Here is a 21,500-nt window from a genome sequence, read left to right as displayed (position 1 = left end):
AAATCTCCATTCATTGTTCACATCCATTTCTCCCTTGCTTCTGTTAAATGACATCCTCTTGAAAGGGATGATGGTGCATCTCTTAGAACTGCTAAGCAAGCCAGGTGCTGATGGCTCATGCCTATAATCCAAGCTACTCAGGAGGCTGAGACCTGAGGATTGCAGTTCAAAGTCAGTCTAGGCAGGAAAGTCTATGAGACTCTTATCTCCAATTAACCTCCAAAAAATCAGAAGTGGTGTTGCGGCTCAAGTGGTTGAGCGCTAGCCTTGAGCTGAAGAGCTCAAAGACAGAGCACGCAGGCCCAGAGTTCAAGCCTCACGACCAAAAAACAAAAAAAGAACTGCTAAGCAATCCTCCAAAGTACAAGACCAGGCTCAAGTATTGTTCTCTCACTGAGATAACTTCCCTTGCCCAAACACTAACACCTTTCCATTTCAGGGATGGAGAGAACAGCATCACTTAAAAAACAGACAATGACTTGTTTTGGCTTGGAGCCCAGCCCAAGGATGGACCTTTCCATGAGACCTCTTCTCACGTGGTGCCTCCCAACCTCATCTCATCTTCTTTGGCTTTGTAGAGATCCCACTTACATAAAGCACTCATCTGGAGACTGAGTTTTGCTGTTGCTGTGCTGTTGTTACTCCTGCTCCTATTCATCATGTGGCTTTGGATACAGTACTGTGGCTCCAGTATCTGCAGTTTCACCAGGAATAAAAGGAATGATAGAGCTAGAGGTAAGCCAGAGCTACAAACCATCACTCAATCATTTTTTTAACTTCCTGCACACATAGGGACTCCTGGACAATGTCTCACCCAAGGGCACAATCCCACTGGTAATTGTCTCACTGTGGGTCGTTCTAACTCATCTAGCCTAACATGATACAGCCAAAGAACTGGAGCAGAGAAATGTTTGCTTCTATCATAGAATCTCCTCCTCGCCATTAGAAAAATATATTCAATATACATGATAGGTCAGGGGTGAATGGGTTGTGCTTCAAGAAGGTTTTGAACACAATTACCATCTAGGTTTCTTTCTTTTTCTTTCTTTTTTTTTTGTAGCCTGCAAAATTCTTCTTTAAGTGAATAAATGTGTAGGGCAACTCTCTATTACCTTGATCATCATCTAATACCAACCTGACACTTAGAATTAAATTAGAGAAACAAAATTGGATACTTTGAGACTTGAGGGCTGATTATCCTACTGGAGCTAAGGGTGGATTTAAACCCTTCCCTTATCCCATTTAAATCTAACTAGGTGTAAGCTCTCCATTACCAAGGAGTGGAGGTGTGTGCTCAGAAAGGGAGGCTCCCCTTGATGTCCTCACATGGAGAAACCTAATCCTTTTTTTCTGACACACATGGTTGCAATAGAAACAGTTCTTCAGTTGCCAGTCTGGTTTTAATCTGTTGCTTCTAGCAAGAGAGGATTTGCGGAGAATTTTAAGAAGAGAGCAAAATTACCTGAACTTATGATAAAATAAAAATGTTGATGAGGAACCAAGCTTGGAACCAGTGCTCAGAATTGTAAGCATGGACATATGTTCACACACAGTGCAAAGTATTAAGTGAAGGACTATAAAAGTTTTGCATCTTCAATTTAGGTAAAGGCTGCTTTTAAGATAACACTTCTAACTCATTTTATTCAAGTTCTTTAGCTTACCCAGATGAGTACAAGGTTCAAATCTTGTTAGTAATACAGTAATGTGCCACTTAAACAATCCTGTTGGAGGATGAGTTATTTCATTGGTGAATTTTTCCCAGAATCAAGTTTACCACTGTGTAACATAAATTTAAAAATAGCCACATTTCAGGGCTGGGGATATAGCCTAGTGGCAAGAGCGCCTGCCTCGGATACACGAGGCCCTAGGTTCGATTCCCCAGCACCACATATACAGAAAACGGCCAGAAGCGGCGCTGTGGCTCAAGAGGCAGAGTGCTAGCCTTGAGCGGGAAGAAGCCAGGGACAGTGCTCAGGCCCTGAGTCCAAGGCCCAGGACTGGCCAAAAAAAAAAAAAAAAAAATAGCCACATTTCAAAACTATATCATAGTTTCCATTCTTCAACAATGCAGAAAATATAATCTTCCAGAAGACTCGTGGTTATTATTGTTTTAAAAAAAATAAGCTGAAGGGCTGGGGATATAGCCTAGTGGCAAGAGTGCCTGCCTCGGATACACGAGGCCCTTGGTTCGATTCCCCAGCACCACATATACAGAAAATGGCCAGAAGTGGCGCTGTGGCTCAAGTGGCAGAGTGCTAGCCAGCCTTGAGCGGGAAGAAGCCAGGGACAGTACTCAGGCCCTGAGTCCAAGGCCCAGGACTGGCCAAAAAAAAAAAAAAAAAAAAAAAAAATAAGCTGAAGAACCTACATACTGCTTGTTAGAAAATGCTTACGATGGTGGCTTCTGTTTCTCTCAATACTATGGTACAGTACAAAAGGAGCTGATTTTCAACAGGTCCTGGCCTTCTCTGCTGCCATTTATTTATTCTTACAATGTGTATCAGTCTTTGACTCTAAGTCACATAATTTGTTACAATCAAGTTTTGATTTAAAAAGATGCAGTTACTCTGTGTAAAGAGCTGTTCTACATTCTTAGGGAAGGATGAAGAATTAAATAATTTGTATACAACTGTAAAAACTGCATGGTCCTTCTTTAGGAAATAGTCCAGCCAAGGAACATTCCAGGGAAACTCAGCGACCACCATGGTGTGGGGGAAAAACCCCCACACCATTTAATTCTCTTAATACCTGCAATTCATTATACTTAAAAATCATATTGAAGGGATGAGAAGTGCTCTGATGAACCTGTGTCTTGGAAATATCTCCTATTGTTGTAGAGAATACAGCAGATGCCATCTTGATTAGGGAAACATGGTAGGAAATGCTAGGGGGAGTAGATTAGGTCAACCTGAAATGGCTTGCTTGTTTGTTGCTTGCTCTACCCCCGTCAATCCCTACATCTGTGCTACGCTTTTACCCTTATAAACCCCAATTTGAGGGCTGCTCCAGGTCACCGTGGCAGCTCCAGAGTCTGCACTGTGTCCCTGGCTGGTCAGCCCACTTTTCACTGTCACAGTTTCAGCTCCCAAGTCTATGTTGCAATCTGGCCGGTCAGTTTGCTTTTTGCTTCCCCAATAAATCCATCTTTTTGCTTGAGACTGTCTCTGAGTGGTGGACTCTTGGAGGGACAGGGAATCCCCTCCCTCGAACCCTGTAACACTATGAGAACGACACTAGTGATGTGTCAGCAGAGAGCGAGCTGCTGCCCCAGGAAACCAACTGGCCACACCTTTGACAGCTTCAGACACTCAGGTCCAGTTGCATGGGAGCTCTTTTGTTTTTCAGAACTGACATTTAAAATCAGGGTGTTGAGCTTGCTAGGCAGGCACTCTCCCATTTGAGCCATGACTCTAGCTTCCTGCTAGGTATTATTTCCCACTTTGATGTCATGTTATACCAATTCCCTAGGTGATAGAAACTGGTTGAAAATGTATCTATAAACTGTGCTACAATGCTCTGTAAACACTGCCTTTTACAGTGGACACCGCATTCCCTTCCTCTAGCACTGTGTCTCCTTCATTAGCTTCAGGAACCGACATTCTCAGGGCTATACAATTTATTACTGCTTTACCTCTATCCTCTGAGCACTTTTAGTCTCCAAATTCTTTCTGGTGGTTCCAAAGGTTTCCTTGGCTACAACTGTCATGTTTTGTTGTCCTAACTTCTCTCCCACCTCCACCTGGTATATATCAAATGGACATCACATTTGGAAGCCACAAAACCAAAATCCAACAGGATTTCCTTAGCTTTCTCTCCTTCTTATATATATTCTATCTCTGCTTACTTCTAATTACATCAATTGTGCTCCAACATCACCAGTTATTTTTATACTAAGGAGAAATTATGAGAGTATTGTGGTTTTGTTTCAGTTCCCTAATAGTACAGACCTCTTTTATCTCTTCCATCTTGAATTTCCAATACGCGCTCACTGGACGAATGTAATGTAGAAAGCACACACAGGAACTGTGATACATCCCTTCCTCTTAACTTATACCACAACTTTCTTTTTCTGGGCGAGGGAGGGGTGGCAATCCTAATAGGGTTTGAATTCGTGGCCCCATCTTGTAAGCAAGCCTTCTATAGTCCTAAACCACACTTCCAGCCTATTTTCCTTTTCAGTGTCTTGCCCAGGGGACTGTCTGAACCTGGATCCACCTCCCTACATATCTCCCGCATAGCTAGGAGCAGAGAAGGGCTTTGTTGGTACGTGGGTCTCACCAACGTTTTGCCTGGCTGGCCTTAAGTCACAGTCCTCCCCATACTGGGCTCCAGGGCTGGGTGGTGTGAGTCGCTGGGCCGAGAGATTCGTACGCTGGACGCTGCTTTCAGGTACACTAATGTTTTTCTCAAACTTTCGACACAGAACCACCTCTTGGGCCAGGTATCAACACCTCCTTCCCGGAGCTGCGGCCGGGCCGGTTCTAAGCGCGGTCCTCTCCGTACCTGTCCCGGCTTCGGTGACTCAGCCGTACGCATCGCCCGGGTGTCCGCTACCCATCGGGCCGTAAATGCAAGGCTTAACTTTTCCATCTTTGCTTTACACCCACGCGCGTCCAGCCCTGCCCGCGGCGCGGGCGGAAGCGGAATTCGCCAGCCGAACCAGTGGGCCTCGGCGCGGCGGCCTCCGCGCGAAAACGGAGCCGCAAAGCCGCCCGGCAACGCCCGAGGGATAGCCAATCCCCGCCCCGCCCAGGTCCCCATCGGCGGGGGAAATGATAGCGTGCGCAAGCGCAGCAAGCCCAGCGCCGCTGGCGTCATCGGAGGCCCGACGACTCCGCCCCTCTCAACATGGCGCTGCACTCAATGCGGAAGGCTCATGGATGCTGGCGCTTCATCCGGGCACTTCACAAAGGACTCGAAGCTGCTCCGGTTCCCCAGGTAATGGAAGCTGGCCCTTATCCCGGCAGCTCCCCGTCCCGCAAGCTCTTTCCCCTCCCCGTTCCATCTCTTGACGTTTCCCTGCTTCCTCGAGAGAAAGGTCCCTCCTGAGGTCCGCTCGTCTTTGATTGACCTCTTACCCGGGAGCGTGGGGCGTTGTACGTGATGACGTACAAGGGACGCGCGCCCCCGCCCGGCGCGTGGCGGCGATCTGTTTCCGGGTAGGCCGCGCCTCCGTTGTTGGGCAACGCGGGACGCTGCTCGCGGATACTCCCTTGGTCATTTTCCCTCCTTTCCCTCGCATCAAGCCCAGGGCTCAGCCGAGAAATGGGAGGAGAGTCCGGTTCGGGCTGGGGGACCCAGCAGGGTGCGGCCGTGTCTGCCGGTGTGTGGATGGGTCTTACTCCCGCGGCCGTCCTGCTGCCTGTCCCCGGGCCTTCACTCCGGCGGCATTGGGAATTCACCGGGATGCATGACGAAACGGCACGGGGACTGAGATTCGGGCACGGGGGTTCTCCTGCAGCTCTTCCGGGGTGAGGCCCCGAGGGGCGGAGGTTCCGTGGCCCCACGGTCGCCCGTGTGGTCGGGGTATAGGGGCGACACGGGGACGGCTGGTGCATGCCCCGGTGTTAGGACACCGAGGTCCGGGCCCTTCCTGCCACCCGCCAGGTGTGCTGCAAGGCCGACCGCAAGCTCTCCAGACGTCAGGTCATTAGCACATTGGTGATGGGCACGGAATGTGCTTTCAAATTCTGGAAAATCTACAGCCCCATGATTATTGAAGGCAGAGTAGCAATGAGAGTGTATGAAAGCCAAAATCTAAGTTTCACTTTTTTTTCCAGCCACCTCATAAATGGCTTTCTTTTCTGGACTTTTTTTTTTTTTTTTTTTGCCAGTTCTGGGCCTTGAACTCAGGGCCTGGGCACTGTCCCTGGGCTTTTGCTCAAGGCTAAGCACTCTACAACTTGAGCCACACCGCCACTTTAGTTTTTTTCTGTTTTTGTGGTACTGAGGAATCGAACCCAGCACTTCATGCATACGAGGCAAGCACTCTACCACTAAGCCACATTCCCAACCCCTTATTTCTGGACTTCCTATGTTACTTTTTTTCCTTCTTACCAGTATTGGGGTTCGAAGTGAGGGCCTTGTGCATATGCATGTTCTACCACTGAAGCCATGTCCTCATTTTCTTTTCTTTTTAACAGAGTCCTTGTTTAAGCCCTTATCCTAGACCGGCGTCTTTCTGTATTGGCTTTTCCCATAGCTAAGATGACAGGTGCCAGGACCGGGACCTTCTAGTTTTATTGGTTGGAATGAGATCTCCTGAACCTTTTGCACAGGCCCGTCTCAAATTGTGATCCTCTCTGTCTTGGACTCCCATGTAGCTAGGATTTCAGGCATGAGTCATCTCACCTGGCTCCCACAGCATAAAGAAAGCAATATTCCAGAAGTCTCTTTCTCAGCAAACAGCTATTCAAATGCTATTTTACATTTAAAGAAATAATGTTAGATAAGACTTGATTCCAACTTTTATCATCAAATACTATTTTCTTTGAAGTTTATGGGTTGGTTCTTGCAAACCATAATTGATTATATTTTTTATAGAATAGCATATTAAATATTAAAGTGTGTGCTACCAAAATGATTAAGCCTTAGACACAAACTTCCCTTCAGTCCAGAGAATTCCTGATGCCATGAGAATAAACAACAAAAGAAAAAGGAAAACCAAAGTAGAGCCTGCTAATGACTGCCCAGGGATGTTTATGACACTAAATCATTATAAGTGAAAAAAAAAACAATCATGATGAAAAAATTCTTAAACTTCTAGTGTTCAGGGGCATTTTTTAAGTTATTTTTAAAGTTTGATCAACTTTAAATGTAATTGGTTATTATAAATTGTTTCAAGGTATAGAATTTCTAGAACAGATTAGTATCTCAAAATTCAAAATTTAGCTCTTAGTAGAGTAAGAATTACATGTGAAACTGTGTGTGTGCATGCGCGTGCATGCATGTGTGACAGTGCTGGGGCTTGAACTCAGGACTTTGCAGTCTTGCCTGGCATTTTCATTCAAGGATTGCACTCTACCACTTGAGTCATACCTTTACTTCTGGCTTTTTTCTGGTTAGTTGGAGACAAAAGTCTCTTGGATTTGTACCCCCAGCTTACTTTGAACCATGATCCTCAGATCTTAGCCTCCTGAGTAGCTAGGATTACAGAGATGAGCCACCAAAACCCAACTGTGAGGTTCCCCCCGCCCCAGGTATAAAACTCCATGTTAGTTTAGTCATTAAAATGAAGGCTTGAACGACTAATGAAATTTTTTTAAGATTAACGGGAAAGGATTAAGATGTATGATTGATGATTACAATTATATATATATATATTTATTTATTTATATACAGAGGAAAAAAAGCCTGGAATGAAAGAACCATTCTTTTTTGTTGGACTTCGTATTTTCTAAGTTGTGGATTCAAAGCAATTGAAGTTTTCTTTGAGCATTATTTTTCACAAGTTTTAAATAGAAGATATATCACTTTTATAACCTGTAAAAAAGAAAGCATAAATCTCCATGCAAACCTGTAGACATGGATATTATTTGTGGCATTTTAGGTCTCTGAGAGAGATACTTGTCCTATATTGCCATTATTAAAATGACCTTAGAAGGACTACTAAAAATTTATAGCCACTTTTCCTGTGTGTATCTTCTCTTTCTCTTGAAAAGCTTCCTTTGAAGTCAAAGGGATTTTGTGAACAGATGCAGAAATATGTGAAGGAAGAATTGGATTCCTACTCCAGATGCATTAGACATTTTTATGATATCTCATAACCTTTGTAGAACACAAAAATTATTCTATAAGTGTGTATTATAATAGAGAGAAATGTATATTTATCATATGGATGATTTTATCATAACCAAGAAATAGCTAAGGTTTCTTGTTACTGGTTCTGACTGTGCCCTTGGCCTCTGGGGTGAAAGGAAAAGTGGAGGGAGTGGATGTGCCTCTGTTGGGAGCTGTGACTGATGGAGAACTGAGCGCCCAAGTTGTTTTAATGCTTGCCAGATTTCTTTTTTTAATCAGTGGGAATCCTTAGTTATCTCAGATGCCGCTTTTTGCTCCTCAAGGCTAGATGTCAAGTTCAAAATAGAGAAAGTCATAGGGATGTGTTCCAGTGGTGGAACACTTGTGTGGAGCGGGGAGGCCCTGGGTGCCGTGGAGTGGAGGGAGGGGCAGGCACTGGCATAGCAAGGCTTCACATTATACTCGTGGGATGTCTCCAATTTGTGTGAGGCTGGTTTATTTTGCCAGGTGTTGTTTGACAGAAAACTGTTGAAGTCTGATGAGATGAGAGTAGTCACAGAGACAGAGGAATGAAAGTCTGACATGTTATTGTTTAAATGCTGATAGTATTAGGTAAATTTAAGCCTGTCATCATTGACTGAATACAGAATTCACAATTGTATCGCACTAAGAGTGAAATACTGTTGGTTAGACTTCTGCAAGAATACTTAGCAAGAATATTTATTGTTATACAGTTGCAATGTAAAAATGTGGACACTTCACTGCAGCTGAACAACATGCTTCATTATTCGCCACTCTCGGCTGAGGTTTAGCCAGTATTGATGTTCTATTTCTGCCGCTAGTAATCACTAAGCACAGACACTAAGTGAAGGGATAATACATATAGTAAATAAATAAATAGTAGCCATTGTGTTAAATTTCTGATCCTATATTTAGTTTTCAGTTGAAGAGCTTTTTAATGTTTTATTTTCAAATAATGTCAGATTTTCAAAATTATGAAATTGGTCCAGAGACTTTGTATATAAACTCACCAAACTTATGGATTCATAACTGAGTTATCAAAACCAGTAACTGGGGCTGGGGATGTAGCTCACTGATAAAGCACTTGCCTAGCAATATATGAAGCCCCAGGTTTCATTCCTAGTTACTACAACAACAAAATATGTGTAGTACTGTTAGTACTATAGAATTAGTTCACATTGCTTGTTTTTCTACTAGCCATTTTCCTGTTTAGCATTAAAGCCAGTATCCCACATTGCATTCAGTTTCTGTATGTTCTCCAGTCTATGACATTTTTTCAGTCCGTGTGTGCGTGTGTGTGTGTGCACTAATATAGTGGCTTGAACTTGGGGCCTGGGCACCAGCACTCAAGGATAGAACCCTATCACTTAAGCCACAGCTCTACTTCAGGCTTCTTTTTGGTGGTTAATTGGAGATAAGAGTCTTATGGACTTTGCTTCCCTGGGCTGGCTTTGAACTCTGATCCTCAAATCCCAGCCTGCTGAGTAGCTAGGATTGCAGGCATGAGCCACCAGTGCTCATGGGACTGTCTGCAAAAACTGATGATTGTGTATATCTGAAGGACAAGGTACTAACATATAGGTGAGGCCAATTATAAAGTGTGATGGTCTATGCTATGCATATTTTCTCATTCTTCTGCCCACAATCTTATAAACATTGTTCTACCTGTGTATAAAGGAGAAGACTAAGACTCAAATGAGGTCATTTCTCTAAGCTGCAGAGGTAGTAAAGAGCCGTACCAGGATTCAGACCCAGCGTTGTCTCTGCTTCTGCCACTTGAGCACTAGTCACCTCTAATCAGATGAAATCTTGCATGGTATTTGTTAGATAAAGGAAAGCAGAGCTTTCATGACTAAAGAAGCAACCTCTTGTTTGATCTCTCTCCCAGCCCCCTGCCACTCACACAGCCCAGGGGCCCCTTAGATTTCTTAGGATGTAGTTTGAAAATTGGTAGTTTCTCTACTGAAGGACAGAGTAGGAAAGACGCTAGAACTTAGAGGCACAGGAAGGAACTTCCTGAATATAGTCCCAGGGGCACAACAGATAGGGGAGAGACTCGACAAATGGGACTACTACAAAATAAAAAGTTTCTGCACAGCTAAAGACATAGCGACCAGGCTAGAAAGACAGCCAACCATATGGGAAAGGATCTTTACCAGCACAACAACAGACAAAGGCCTAATATCTGTCATCTACAGAAAACTCAAAAAACTAAGCCCCTCCAAGCCCAATAAAGCAATTAGGAAATGGGCAAAGGAGCTAAAGAGAGACTTCACAAGAGAAGAGATAAAAATGGCAAAGAAACATATGAGGAAATGTTCAACATCCCTGGCAGTAAAGGAAATGCAAATAAAAACAACCCTGAGATACCACCTCACTCCAGTTAGAATGGCCTATACTCTGAACTCAGGCAACTACAAATGCTGGAGGGGGTGCGGGGAAAGAGGAACCCTTCTCCATTGTTGGTGGGAGTGCAAATTAGTACAACCACTTTGGAGAACAGTATGGAGGTTCCTCAAAAAGCTCAACATAGACATACCCTATGACCCAGCCATACCAATCCTAGGCATCTATCCTGAACAACAGTCCTCAAGATATCCAAAAGACATCTGCACTTCCATGTTTATCGCGGCACAATTCACAATAGCCAAAATATGGAAACAACCCAGATACCCCTCCACAGATGAATGGATCAAAAAAATATGGTACCTATACACAATGGAATACTACATAGCGATTAGAAATGGTGAAATATTGGTATTCGCAGGGAAATGGTCAGAGCTTGAACAAATAATGTTGAGTGAGACAAGCCTAGAACACAGAAAACAAAGGGGCATGATCTCCTTGATATATGATTGTTAAGGTTGGGGAGGGGGAGACAGTCGAGAAGGGGTCTGCAAAACAAAAACTTCTTGTCAATTGGTATTTCCCACAGGTCTGGATCAGTGACCCTACATTATGTAACTAAAACCAAACAACTACTCAACATATAAAGGTCAAAAATTGACCTCTCAGTGGATCACAACAGCTCAAAATCCATGTGTGTATGTTCATATAAGACAAGGATGAGCAAACTGTATTGTTGAGGTTACATTTAAAGTCCTAGGTGAATTTCCTTTGGCGTAGGCCACGTGGCTACTGTATATGTTTTTGGTACACTGTGTATTGTATAGATGTCTACCTGATCTAGGGAAGGGAAAGAAAAACAGGGTGTAAGATATCACAAGAAATGTAAACACTGCCCTATTATGTAACTGTACCCCTTTTGCACAACACCATGTCAAAAAAATTTTTTAATAAAAAGAAAATTGGTAGTTTCCTTCATGAACTTGTATGATGGATTATTTTAAAGGAACTTTCCTTCAAATGAGTGGTTTCAAAGTATTCACATTGATATGCATGCATTTATTTTTTTGTGCTGGTATTTAGGCTTGAACTCAGGACCTGATGTTTTTGCTTGTTTTGTTGTTGTTTTCACTCAAGGCTGGCACCCTATCACTTGAGCCACACCTCTGGTATGCATGCATGTTACAACTGAAATAGAATGTGCAGTTTATCTTCAGCTACATAGGCTCTACGTCCATTTGAGCTCACTGCTGGCTGCCATTATGACTTCCCCTCTGCCCTCAAAGGCAGTCACACCAACCTGATTCCCAACCCAGGAGTCTCAGCACTCCTCACATCTCCTCCCAGTTTATGTGCCAGGATAGTCCCCCATCTAGGACCATCGCGAACTTCACCCTTCTCTGCTGCTCCGTAAGACCCCCCCTGTAAGATCCCCTGTGCCCCTGGGGCTGTGGCCCCGTGACCTTGGTCCGCGGCCGCTTGTCCTGGGCCATTGGCATGATTGTCAAGGATGTTTCAACAAGGCAGACTGGAAGGAGAAATAAAAACAACAAATCTCACCTCGAAAAACATTTTCAATGCCATTTGCTCTCCTAATAAATAGATCATGTTTTAATACCACGTATATTTTTCAAAGAAGTTTGTATGTTTTCATTAAATCTTGAGTATAGCATATGAAGTTCCACTATTAACTGTTTATTCAGAGTTTTTATTCACTGATTAAAAACTTACTGTCAGACCTTTCCTTCCTCCCCCGCCCCCTTTCTGTCTTTACTCTTTTTTCCCCTCTTTCTCCTAACCTGTTCAATAGTGATGATAAATCTAAGTCAGTAGCAGTGTTCTTTCAAGCTTTAGTTCAGTGGGTACTATTCTGTTTGTATTTTTAAAAATTAGTTTAATGTTTAGGAACTGGAGGCATGGCTCAAGTGGTAGAGTATCATGATGTCTTGGGGATAGGGGTTTTAAGGGAGAGTGAAGGGTCATGAGTTGAAGCTCTAGTACCAGCACCAAAAATAAAAATGAGCTTATTTTTAATTCATTTGGAACCCTAATCTGATAGGCCTATGATAGTTTCAGCTGTTTGTAAACAACAGTAATACAGGATGTAATATTAGCAAACATTAGGCCCTTACCATGTGCTAAGTACTCACAGTTCCAAGTTCTGGTGCACCTTTACTTATTCCATGATAAGAACTTGGTAATCTAAGTGCTCATATTATTCCCATGGTGTGGATGAGGATATGGGGAGGGGAAAAAAGAGCAAAGACAGAAAGGGGGCAGGGGAGGAAGGAAAGGTCTGACAGTAAGTTTTTAATCAGTGAATAAAAACTCTGAATAAACAGTTAATAGTTAGTGGAACTTCATATGCTATACTCAAGATTTAATGAAAATATACAAACTTCTTTGAAAAATATACGTAAGGCCATGCAGCTAGCAAGAGTCAGAGCTGAAGCCAGACCAGGTGGCTCACATCTGTAATCCTAGCTACTTAGGAGGCAGAGATTTGAGGTTCACAGTTAAAAGCCAGCTAGAGCAGGAAAGTCCATGAGATTCTTTTTACCAACTAACGAGCAAAAAGCCAGAAGTGGAGATGTGGCTCAAGTAGTAGAGAAGCACCATTGAGCAAAAAAGCTAAGGGATAGTACTCAGAGCCTGAGTTCAAGCTCCAGGACCAGCACACACACACACACACACACACACACACACACACACATGGAGTCTAAACTCAGATATTCTTATTCTGAACCCTATACACTAACAATATAATAGTGGCAAGTCCTGAAACAAATTATATATGTTAATATGATAACTGCCCTGCAACTTTTAAATCTATCTCCGAAAGCCACTTCCATATCTTGCCATAGTGACATACAAAGGCAAAACTATAAAGCAGCCTTTGTTGTTGCTATTCTTATGGTCTTGTCTGTCTGGATGAATTATGAGAAAGGAGTAAGTCAGTCTTGTAAATGTACCTCGATGTCTCTATTTGGCTACTGCTACTGATATTACCTGCATAAAAGAAGGGCTTAAACACGTGAGTCCCACTGTGCTGGTAGGTCTGTGTACACACGAGCATTGCTGAAAGAGCCACCCAGGACCCTCAGGTGAGCGGTGGGGGGTGGGGGGCGCCCCAACAGATGACCAAAGCGCCTCTATCTAGGGTCTTGTTGCGATTTATGGCTCAAATATCTTCTTAAGAAAGTAGTAGAAACACTACATGGGAGGTGTGAGATATAAAAGTAATTAGTGCTGTGAGCCATTTCTATAACAGATCATAAGGTGTGTGTGTGTGTGTGTGTGTGTGTGCGCACGCGCGCGCGTGCTGGTACTAGGCCTTGTACTCGGGCCTCACACTCTCCCTTAGCTTATTTTCTTTAATTTTTTACTGTTATTATAAAGGTGATGTACAAAGGAGTTACAGTTACATAAACAGGTGAAGAGTACATTGCTTTTTTAAACAATGTCACCCTTTTCCTTGCTTTCTCCCGGTTTTTTCCTCCCATTCTCTTAATTAAGGCTGGTGTTCTACCACTTGAGCCACACCTCCACTTTCAGCTTTTTGCTCATTAATTGGAGATGAAAGTCTTAGCTTTGTCTACCTGGGCTGGCTTTGAACCACAATCCTCAGATCTTAGCTTCCTGAGTCTTGAGAATTGCAGAGCCACAGGCATGCAGCTAAGGAAGAACTTTATTTTCCAGTATTTGCATTTGAAAGAGTTCTTAAAGAGTCTGTAATTCACTAATTATAGAGTATTAAAGTGAATTATTACCAGTCACTGCATCAGTTAGGATGCTGATGAGGCTATAAAACTAGCACCATTGAGCAGGGTTAATTTTATATACCAAGCAAGGGCTCCTCATGAAGACACTGGATAGACCACTCCTCCTCACCCAGGCCCACACTGGATTCCCTGGGCTACTTCGCACCTGTTTTACAAGGCATGAAGATATAATAGCGAATGAAAATGGAAGCATTTGCTCAAGATCCTGATTTGAATTCCTGCCCTCCCTCTGGGAGGAATGGTCTAAACTGACAGTTCAAAATTGTGTATGTGTGCATGTGTGTGCGTGTGTGTGCGCGCGCGCGCATGCGCATATGCTGATACTAGGACTTGAACTCAGGGCCTGGGTGCTGTCCTTTAACTCTTTAGAAAGCTCAAGGCTAGTGCTCTACCACTTGATCTACATCTGTACTCTGGCTTTTTACCGTTTAATTGAAGAGTTTCATGGATTTTCTGCCCAGGTTGGCTTTGAATCTTGATCTTCAGATCTCAGCCTCTTGAGAATATAGAATTACAGATGTGAGCCACCAGGACCCAGCACAAAAACATCTTTGGAAAAGGGAAAAAATCTCTTGAAGGTAAATGTGCAGGTCGAAGGTGGATTTACAAGAGATCTCTTTGTCAGTTCTAGAGAGAGACAGGTGTGTCCCTTGTGCATGCTAGTCACCTGGCCATTTTGGTGGAGAAGGAAAATCCCCTGTCTGCAGACAATGTTGTTTGCTCTAGTAGCCAGCAAGTTTTCAACCACTTGGTGCTGACTAGACCCAGTGCCTTTGAGAAGCAAGCTTGTAGAGCTTGTACATAGACAAACTGACAGAAAGAACACTGTGTGATGCAGGGGTGCAGGCTCCACTGTATGTCCGTGTGATCCCCAGCAGGTTGCACAACCTCAAACCTCAAGTTTAGTCATCAGCAAATTGTGAATATGTACACTATTGTCATTTTATGTAGATTTCGCATCCTGCCATACAAATGAAGTCTTTTTACCAAGGCTTGGCACCTGGAGGGAGAGTTCCCTGCTTGACGAGACTATTTCTTCAATATTGTAGACAACAGTAAGAGACCACATTTGACCTTGAATTCTAGCCTGAGGACAAAAAGCAAAACCAAACAAAACCTTTCTTTTAAAGACACTATTGGCATTATCTTAGACACTATTGGTATTTTCTTCGTTACTCAGGAAAGCTTAATGCTATGCTTACTTATGTGGTGTCATTTACATGTTTAATAAAACATGTAATAAAATTATCATGGAATATCATACCTTTTAGAATAGATTGCAAGGTCTTCTGGACGAATCTGTACCCTGCTCTATTTGGGATCCTATAATGAATATCATTGTCTAGGAAGCTTAAACAACAAACACTTGTTTTTCACAGTTCTGGAGACTGAGAAACTAAGATCGATGTGGTTGCAAATTCTTCCTCTCTCTTTTTGGTTGGTCATGGGGCTTGAACTCAGGGCCTGGGTGCTGTCTCTGAGCTTTTTTGCTCAAGGCTAGTGCTCTACCACCTTGAGCCATGGCACCACTTCCAGTTTTCTAGTGATTAATTGGAGATAAGAGTCTTATGTTCTTTCCTGCCCAAGCTGGCTTCAAACTGCAATCCTCAGGTCACAGCTTCCTGAGTAGGTAGGTTTACAGGCATGAGCCACCAGTCCCTTGCAGTGCTTGTAAATTCTTTGCTTGGTGAGGGCCTCCCTCCTAGTTCATGCATGTCTGTCTTCTCCCTGCAATCTCACATAGTGAAAGGGTCAAGAGAGCACTCTGGGTTCATTTATAGGAACTCTTATTCTTGGTAATAACCTGATCACCTCCCAAAATCACATTTCTAAATATTATCATATTGGGGTATTCAATATAGGAATTGGAGAGGGGCACACAAACATTTTCTATTTCAGTCTATGACTTCAGTGGCCAAGTATCTTATGAAATCCAGGACCAGTTCTATAAATCATCTAAAATGTGTTGGAAATTCCAGAGTTTCAGCATCTATATGACATTTAACACTATTTTTCACATTCTAAAATGGAGCAGAAAGTGTTTGGTGGACCACGTGTCCTTAATTTTGATTGGGAATATATTAATGTATCTATGGCTCAAATAGAGACACAGCTTGTACTCTGGTCTTGTTTTTGGGTTTTTTTTTCTTTCCTGTCTAACAGGAAAACTTTTTAAAAATTAAGTTTCTATGATTCTTGTCCTAAAAGTCACATATCCATCTTTAGATCAACCATGTGAAAATAGAGTTATCTATTTTCTACTAGACCACTTGTTAGAAGGAATGAGGACAGAGAGCAGTGAATCTTCAAAATCATCATCACTGCTGGGTCAAATCGCTCTGAAATCTGGGGGGTGGGGGAGGGACTAGGAATATGGCCTAGTGGCAAGAGTGCTTGCCTTGTATACATGAGGCCCTGGGTTCAATTCCTCAGCACCACATATACAGAAAATGGCCAGAAGTGGTGCTGTGGCTCAAGTGGCAGAGTGCTAGCCTTGAGCAAAAAAGAAGCCAGGGACAGTGCTCAGGCCCTGAGTTCAAGGCCCAGGACGGCCAAAAAAAAAAAAAAAAAATCTGGGTCTTCTATAGGAAGACCATCTAGAAAGACACATAGTCTTCAACTTTCTTATCACGTTAAAGAGGAGAAACTTTTTTTTTATAATAACATTCCAGGGCATTACAAGAGAATAACTGTTGAAGCTGAAAATGTCTACCATATGTATTTATAGAAGGTCTACTGGACGGGTGGTATCCCTGATAACTGAACACTCTTCGATAATGGAATTTAGTGTAGAGAGAGCATGTGGCAGGTATCTGGGGGAAGAACATTCTGGGACAAGGAGAGAAGAAAGGAAGGGCTGTGCTTGGAGACTAACGTGGAATGTCTGAGGCACAGCAATGAGACCAGCATGCTTAAAGGCCTTGTCTTTCCTTCCCTTCCTCTTTTTTTTTGGTGCCAGAGCTAGGACTTGAACTTAGGAACTTGAGATGCCATGTGGCTTTTTCACTCAAGGCTTCCACCTTCACTTCCAGCTCTTTGCTGATTAACAGGAGGTAACAGTCAACCCCACCACTGGAACCAAGCTAATCTGGTTTCTGTTCCCTCAGAGTTCTTAGTTTGGTGACAGGTGTGGTCCCTGTGTCCCTTGATTAAAATGTGGCTCTTCCACCTTGGAAATGTGGACGTGCATTCTCAATGCTTCATGTACATATTCACAGGTCTGCAAACCCAGGTGAATAACTACTACTTTAGCTGGGCACCAGTGGCTCTGACCTGCAATCCTGGCTAGTCAGGAGGCTGAGTTCTGAAGATCAAGATTCAAAGCCAAGGTGGCAGACAAATCTGAGAGAGTCTTATCTCCAATTAACCAGCCAAAAGTTAAAAATGGAGGAATGACTCAAGTGATAGAGTGCCAGCCGTGAGTAAAAAAAGCCAAATGAGAGCACTAGGCCTTGAGTTCAAACCACAGTACTGGCGTGCACGCATATGCACGTGCGCACACACACATCTTTTTTATGTTGACATGTCTATGTTTTATAGAATATTTCATGGGAGGTGAAGGTATTCCTCTTTGAAAGAGCAGCCCCTCCTGCTCACAGTTCTCTCCTGCTCTTGCTAACTCAGAAGCCAACCCTATAATTGGCCCTACAGGACTTGCCTGTGAATGACCAGATAGTTCCTATAGTCTGTAAGTAAATCCTCTTCTCAGTGTACAAGGCAGACCTTCCCCTCACATTCCTCCATGCACAAATGGCTTTTCAGTGCACTTCCTGGTATCTGCTTGCACAATAGCCCCAGTGTCTCATGCTCACCTTAGCCAGTGCTGATGCTAGGCCTTCAGTGAGCGAATCTTACTAGCACATACAGTGCTGTCTACCTTTAGCACACATATTTGACTGAAGTTTTGAAGGAAATAGAGAAAATGTAGACATATTTGCCTGAGGGGAATTTAAAACAAAAAAGGCTTTCTAGAATATTAATAGTAACATCCAACTGAGCTCCACAGCCGGTATCATATGATTGTCAGTGATTACGAGGGACAGATACTTGCTGTCTTTTTCAAACACAATGGATCTGAACCGGATTGCCATATCCATCGTTTAATTTTGTAGAGATGAGAGAAAGAGAGGGAGAGAGAGACTGGAGAGAGAAAGAGAGAAACACAATTATTTGTCTCTTGGTTCAAAGACCTTTTTTTCTTTTCTCTTTTCTTTTGTATCAGAGATCCCTAAAATATCTAGGAGAGGAGCCAGCCTTTCCCATCCATTAAGGTCAGCCCCAAAACTGCTGAATTTGATCTCTTCCATTTGCCATCTGGATACATTAGAGGAAAAGCTATTCTGCATTGGGTTGCTGGACACTATCCAGAAAATAATATGTCAGGGCATCAAAGGCTTGAGGCCCTCAGTCCAGTCTGTCTAATGATCACAGGCAAGGTCTGCTCTGCTCTCCAGTTTTGTACTTAGGTCTGATTTTATTTTCTTGCAATGACAATATATATCCCAGTAAAATAGATCACAAGAGTTACTGCCAACTTGTCAAAGCTAGGATTCTTCCATCAGAGACTTCAAAAAAGGCCTAAATTATAATTGGGCCAAGGTCATCCCAATCTGTCTCCTTGCTTATGGACAGGACTTGCTATAAGAATCATTTTATTTTGTGGATTGTTACATTCCATGCCAAAGTACCAACTTTTATATCTTCTTAAGACTGATCTTATTTAAATTGGTATTCATTGTCCTCTTTGTAAGTGGGTCTAGGATCTGGCCAGCTAATAATCACACTGGCAGTATTCCAGGAATCTGACAACCAAATCTCATTATTCACACCAACTGGAGCCAATTGTGGCTGGATTATTATTTTTTTCTTCTTCTTCTTCTGTTTCTTTAAAATGAGAGTAGGAAGTAACAGCAGTGGCGTGTCTTCGTCTCCTCTGGGATTGGGAAGACTTGCATAATAGGACTTGTAATACTGAGGAGCATATGGCTGCATTTTAAGGTAGCTGGGGGCCATCTAACTCTGAGCCCTGATGCACAGGCGTTGGTTTAGAGCCTGGCAGAATGCACTCAACGATGACTATACAGCTTCGACAATGGGTAGGATTGTTGGAAATTGCCACTGAGTCATTTACACTGGAAATGAGATGGCAGGAAAACTTGCCAGACTCCAGCCATGAGAAGCACATTATTATTATTGGTCAACGAGATCCATCCTCAAGGTGCAGCCCAAATAGCAATCTACAATCTAGGCAATCTACAAATCTCCAAGTCTGACTGAGGAAGCCAGGGAAGCTTTTGCTGGACTCTGGCCAAGGTACTAAAAGGTGTGCCATATAGCACATGCCCTTGAAGGGCCATTGGGACTCAGCCCTCCTGCCCTACACTTCCCAGCCCTGCTCCTGGGGTGGAACAGAGAGTCACATCCACCATGATGTACCGGGTTACCACAGGCCCAAAGCCACAAGGCCAAGTGCCCTGAGACACTGAGACCTTGAGTCAGCATTAGTCCTTTCCCTTATTAGGTTGATTATTTGTTCCAGGAACAAAAAGCAGTCAGACATATGTTAACTCCTACCTTAGCCAAGTGTTGAGAACTTTTCCTTAATTATTATAAATGAAGAGATCGTGAGTTCTCCTGAGAGTTCTCTAAGGAGTAGCAAGCAGGAAAGGTGAGAGCAAGGGAGGTCCTGAAAATCACATAATTCACTCAATGTGCACATGTGAAAATGGAGCCTTAAGTAGGATTGCCCACCTTATAAGGAGAGTTGACTAACCTCATAAGAGAGGTATAAAGGAAGTCGGCCACGTGTCAGTGGCTCACGCCTGTCATCCTAGCTACTCAGGAGGCTGAGATCTGTGGATCACAGTTCAAAGCCAGCCCAGGCAGAAAAGCCAATGAGACTTTCATGAACTCCAAAAAACCACTAAGCAGCTGGAAGTGAAGCTGTAACACAAGGGGTAGAGCACCAGCCTTGAGCCAAAAAGGTAAGGGATAGCCGCCCAGGCCTTGAGGTTAAGCCCCAGTACTGGTGCAAGAAAAAAAAAAAGAAGAAGAAGAAAATGCCTTTGGTTAGGTAAATAATGGGTAAAGGAATGACTGTCTATAGAATACTGTACAATTTTATTTGGCTCGGTGAGACTGGCAGGGGTGGGGAACTTTTTTTTCTGCCAGTGCCCATTTGGATATTTATAAAATAGTTCACAGACTATCCACAATGATCAGTACAGGCAGATGGACCACAAGAAGCATAAAAGAAGCATATATGTCTGTCTTGTTGTGCACCCAGTAATTTCTCAGGTGTCTATAGACCACGGGCTGGAGTCTCCCCACTCCTGGGAGCAACTTTATACACACACACGCGCGCGCACGCGCACACACACACGGACTCTCAGAGTGGATGCAAATTAAAATCAGCATGGTGCCACTGAGCACAAGTAGAAACAAGTGTGGTGGCAGGGTTTTAGAGGAAGAGCTAAATACTTGCATGTGTAAAGTTCTAAGGTTTATTAGTAAATCTAAGGAATCAAAAACTTTGCAATGTGTCCGATCCTGACACTTCTTTGATAACAGCCTCCCTTCATCTGTACATAGATTTCCAGGTTTTAGTGTCTCAAAACTTTTATAGGAGGTCCAAAGATGCAGCCTTCAGGAAGAGATCTGGCTTGTCAAAGCTAGATTGAACTATTAGTTCTCCTAACATTATGGGCTGTCGTTGAGAGCCCCCAGAGATTGGTGACCTGCTCTTTTGAACATGAAGAAGGAGGGTGAACTGATGATCAGCTGGCACTCATTTGCAAATTTGATTTTTTTTCCTTCAAAAGTTTATTGATTACATACAGTGTCTTAAGAATTCTTTTAAAAGGGCTTCAAAGAAAACTTATAGACATGTGTACTTGCATCTCAAATGTAATAGAAATACTTCACTGTTTATTTTCTAAGAAAATATTTATCTCCAAACCAATTAGGCTAGGGTAATAATGCCAAAATACAACCTACTAATCTTCCAAAGATTAAAATAAATAGTAAAAACAACGTTGAACAAATGTAGCAATGACATTCACTATACATTGAAATACATATATATACATGTCAATATACATATATATTGAAAATAAACTATACAACTTGAGGGAGAGGGAGGTCAGGAGGGAAAAACTAGGAAAAAATGAGGGAAATGGTGACACTGTTCAAAAAGAAATTTACTTATTACCTGACTTATGTAACTGTAACCCCTCTGTATATACCTTTATAATCACAATAGGAAATAAACTTTTAAAAAGATTATATCATAGAAGAACATTTGACAAATGCTATCCTGTTCAATAAAATATGAAATAGTCTTTATTAAAGAATAATGTTTTATTAAATGTTTATTAGAGAATAATGTGACTTAGTGGTAGAGTGCTTGCCTAGCATGCATAAGGCCCTGGGTTCTATTTCTCAGTGACACAAAAATAAGAATAATGTTTTAAAATAAAAAGCAAAACAAATTAATTTAAAAAAACAAAAAAGTAAGAACCATCCTCTCAGAAGAACAGTAGATTGTGGCAGTTCATTGTGTATTCTGCTATTTCTTCAGGGAAAAAGTGTTATATGATCAGTATTTTTTTC

At 42.7% G+C, this 21,500-nt stretch overlaps 1 protein-coding gene across 2 annotated transcripts in view; it reads left to right on the top strand.

Annotated features, from left to right (window-relative positions):
* Positions 1 to 3,225: 3,225 nt before the first annotated feature.
* The window catches only part of Wars2 (tryptophanyl tRNA synthetase 2, mitochondrial), a 66,934-nt gene continuing 48,659 nt past the window's right edge, over positions 3,226 to 21,500 (top strand). For both annotated transcript variants that reach the window (XM_048351869.1, XM_048351868.1), the window contains exon 1: positions 3,226 to 4,938. In XM_048351869.1, coding sequence (XP_048207826.1) covers positions 4,849 to 4,938 — 90 coding nt within the window. In that variant the 5' untranslated portion in view covers positions 3,226 to 4,848. The remainder of the gene's footprint in view (positions 4,939 to 21,500) is intronic.

This window comes from Perognathus longimembris, chromosome 7 (assembly GCF_023159225.1).
Source record: "Perognathus longimembris pacificus isolate PPM17 chromosome 7, ASM2315922v1, whole genome shotgun sequence".
NCBI classification, from domain to species: Eukaryota; Metazoa; Chordata; class Mammalia; order Rodentia; family Heteromyidae; genus Perognathus; species Perognathus longimembris.
The sequence above is the reverse complement of the archived record's forward strand: the minus strand, read 5'-3'. Positions and strand labels throughout refer to the sequence as shown.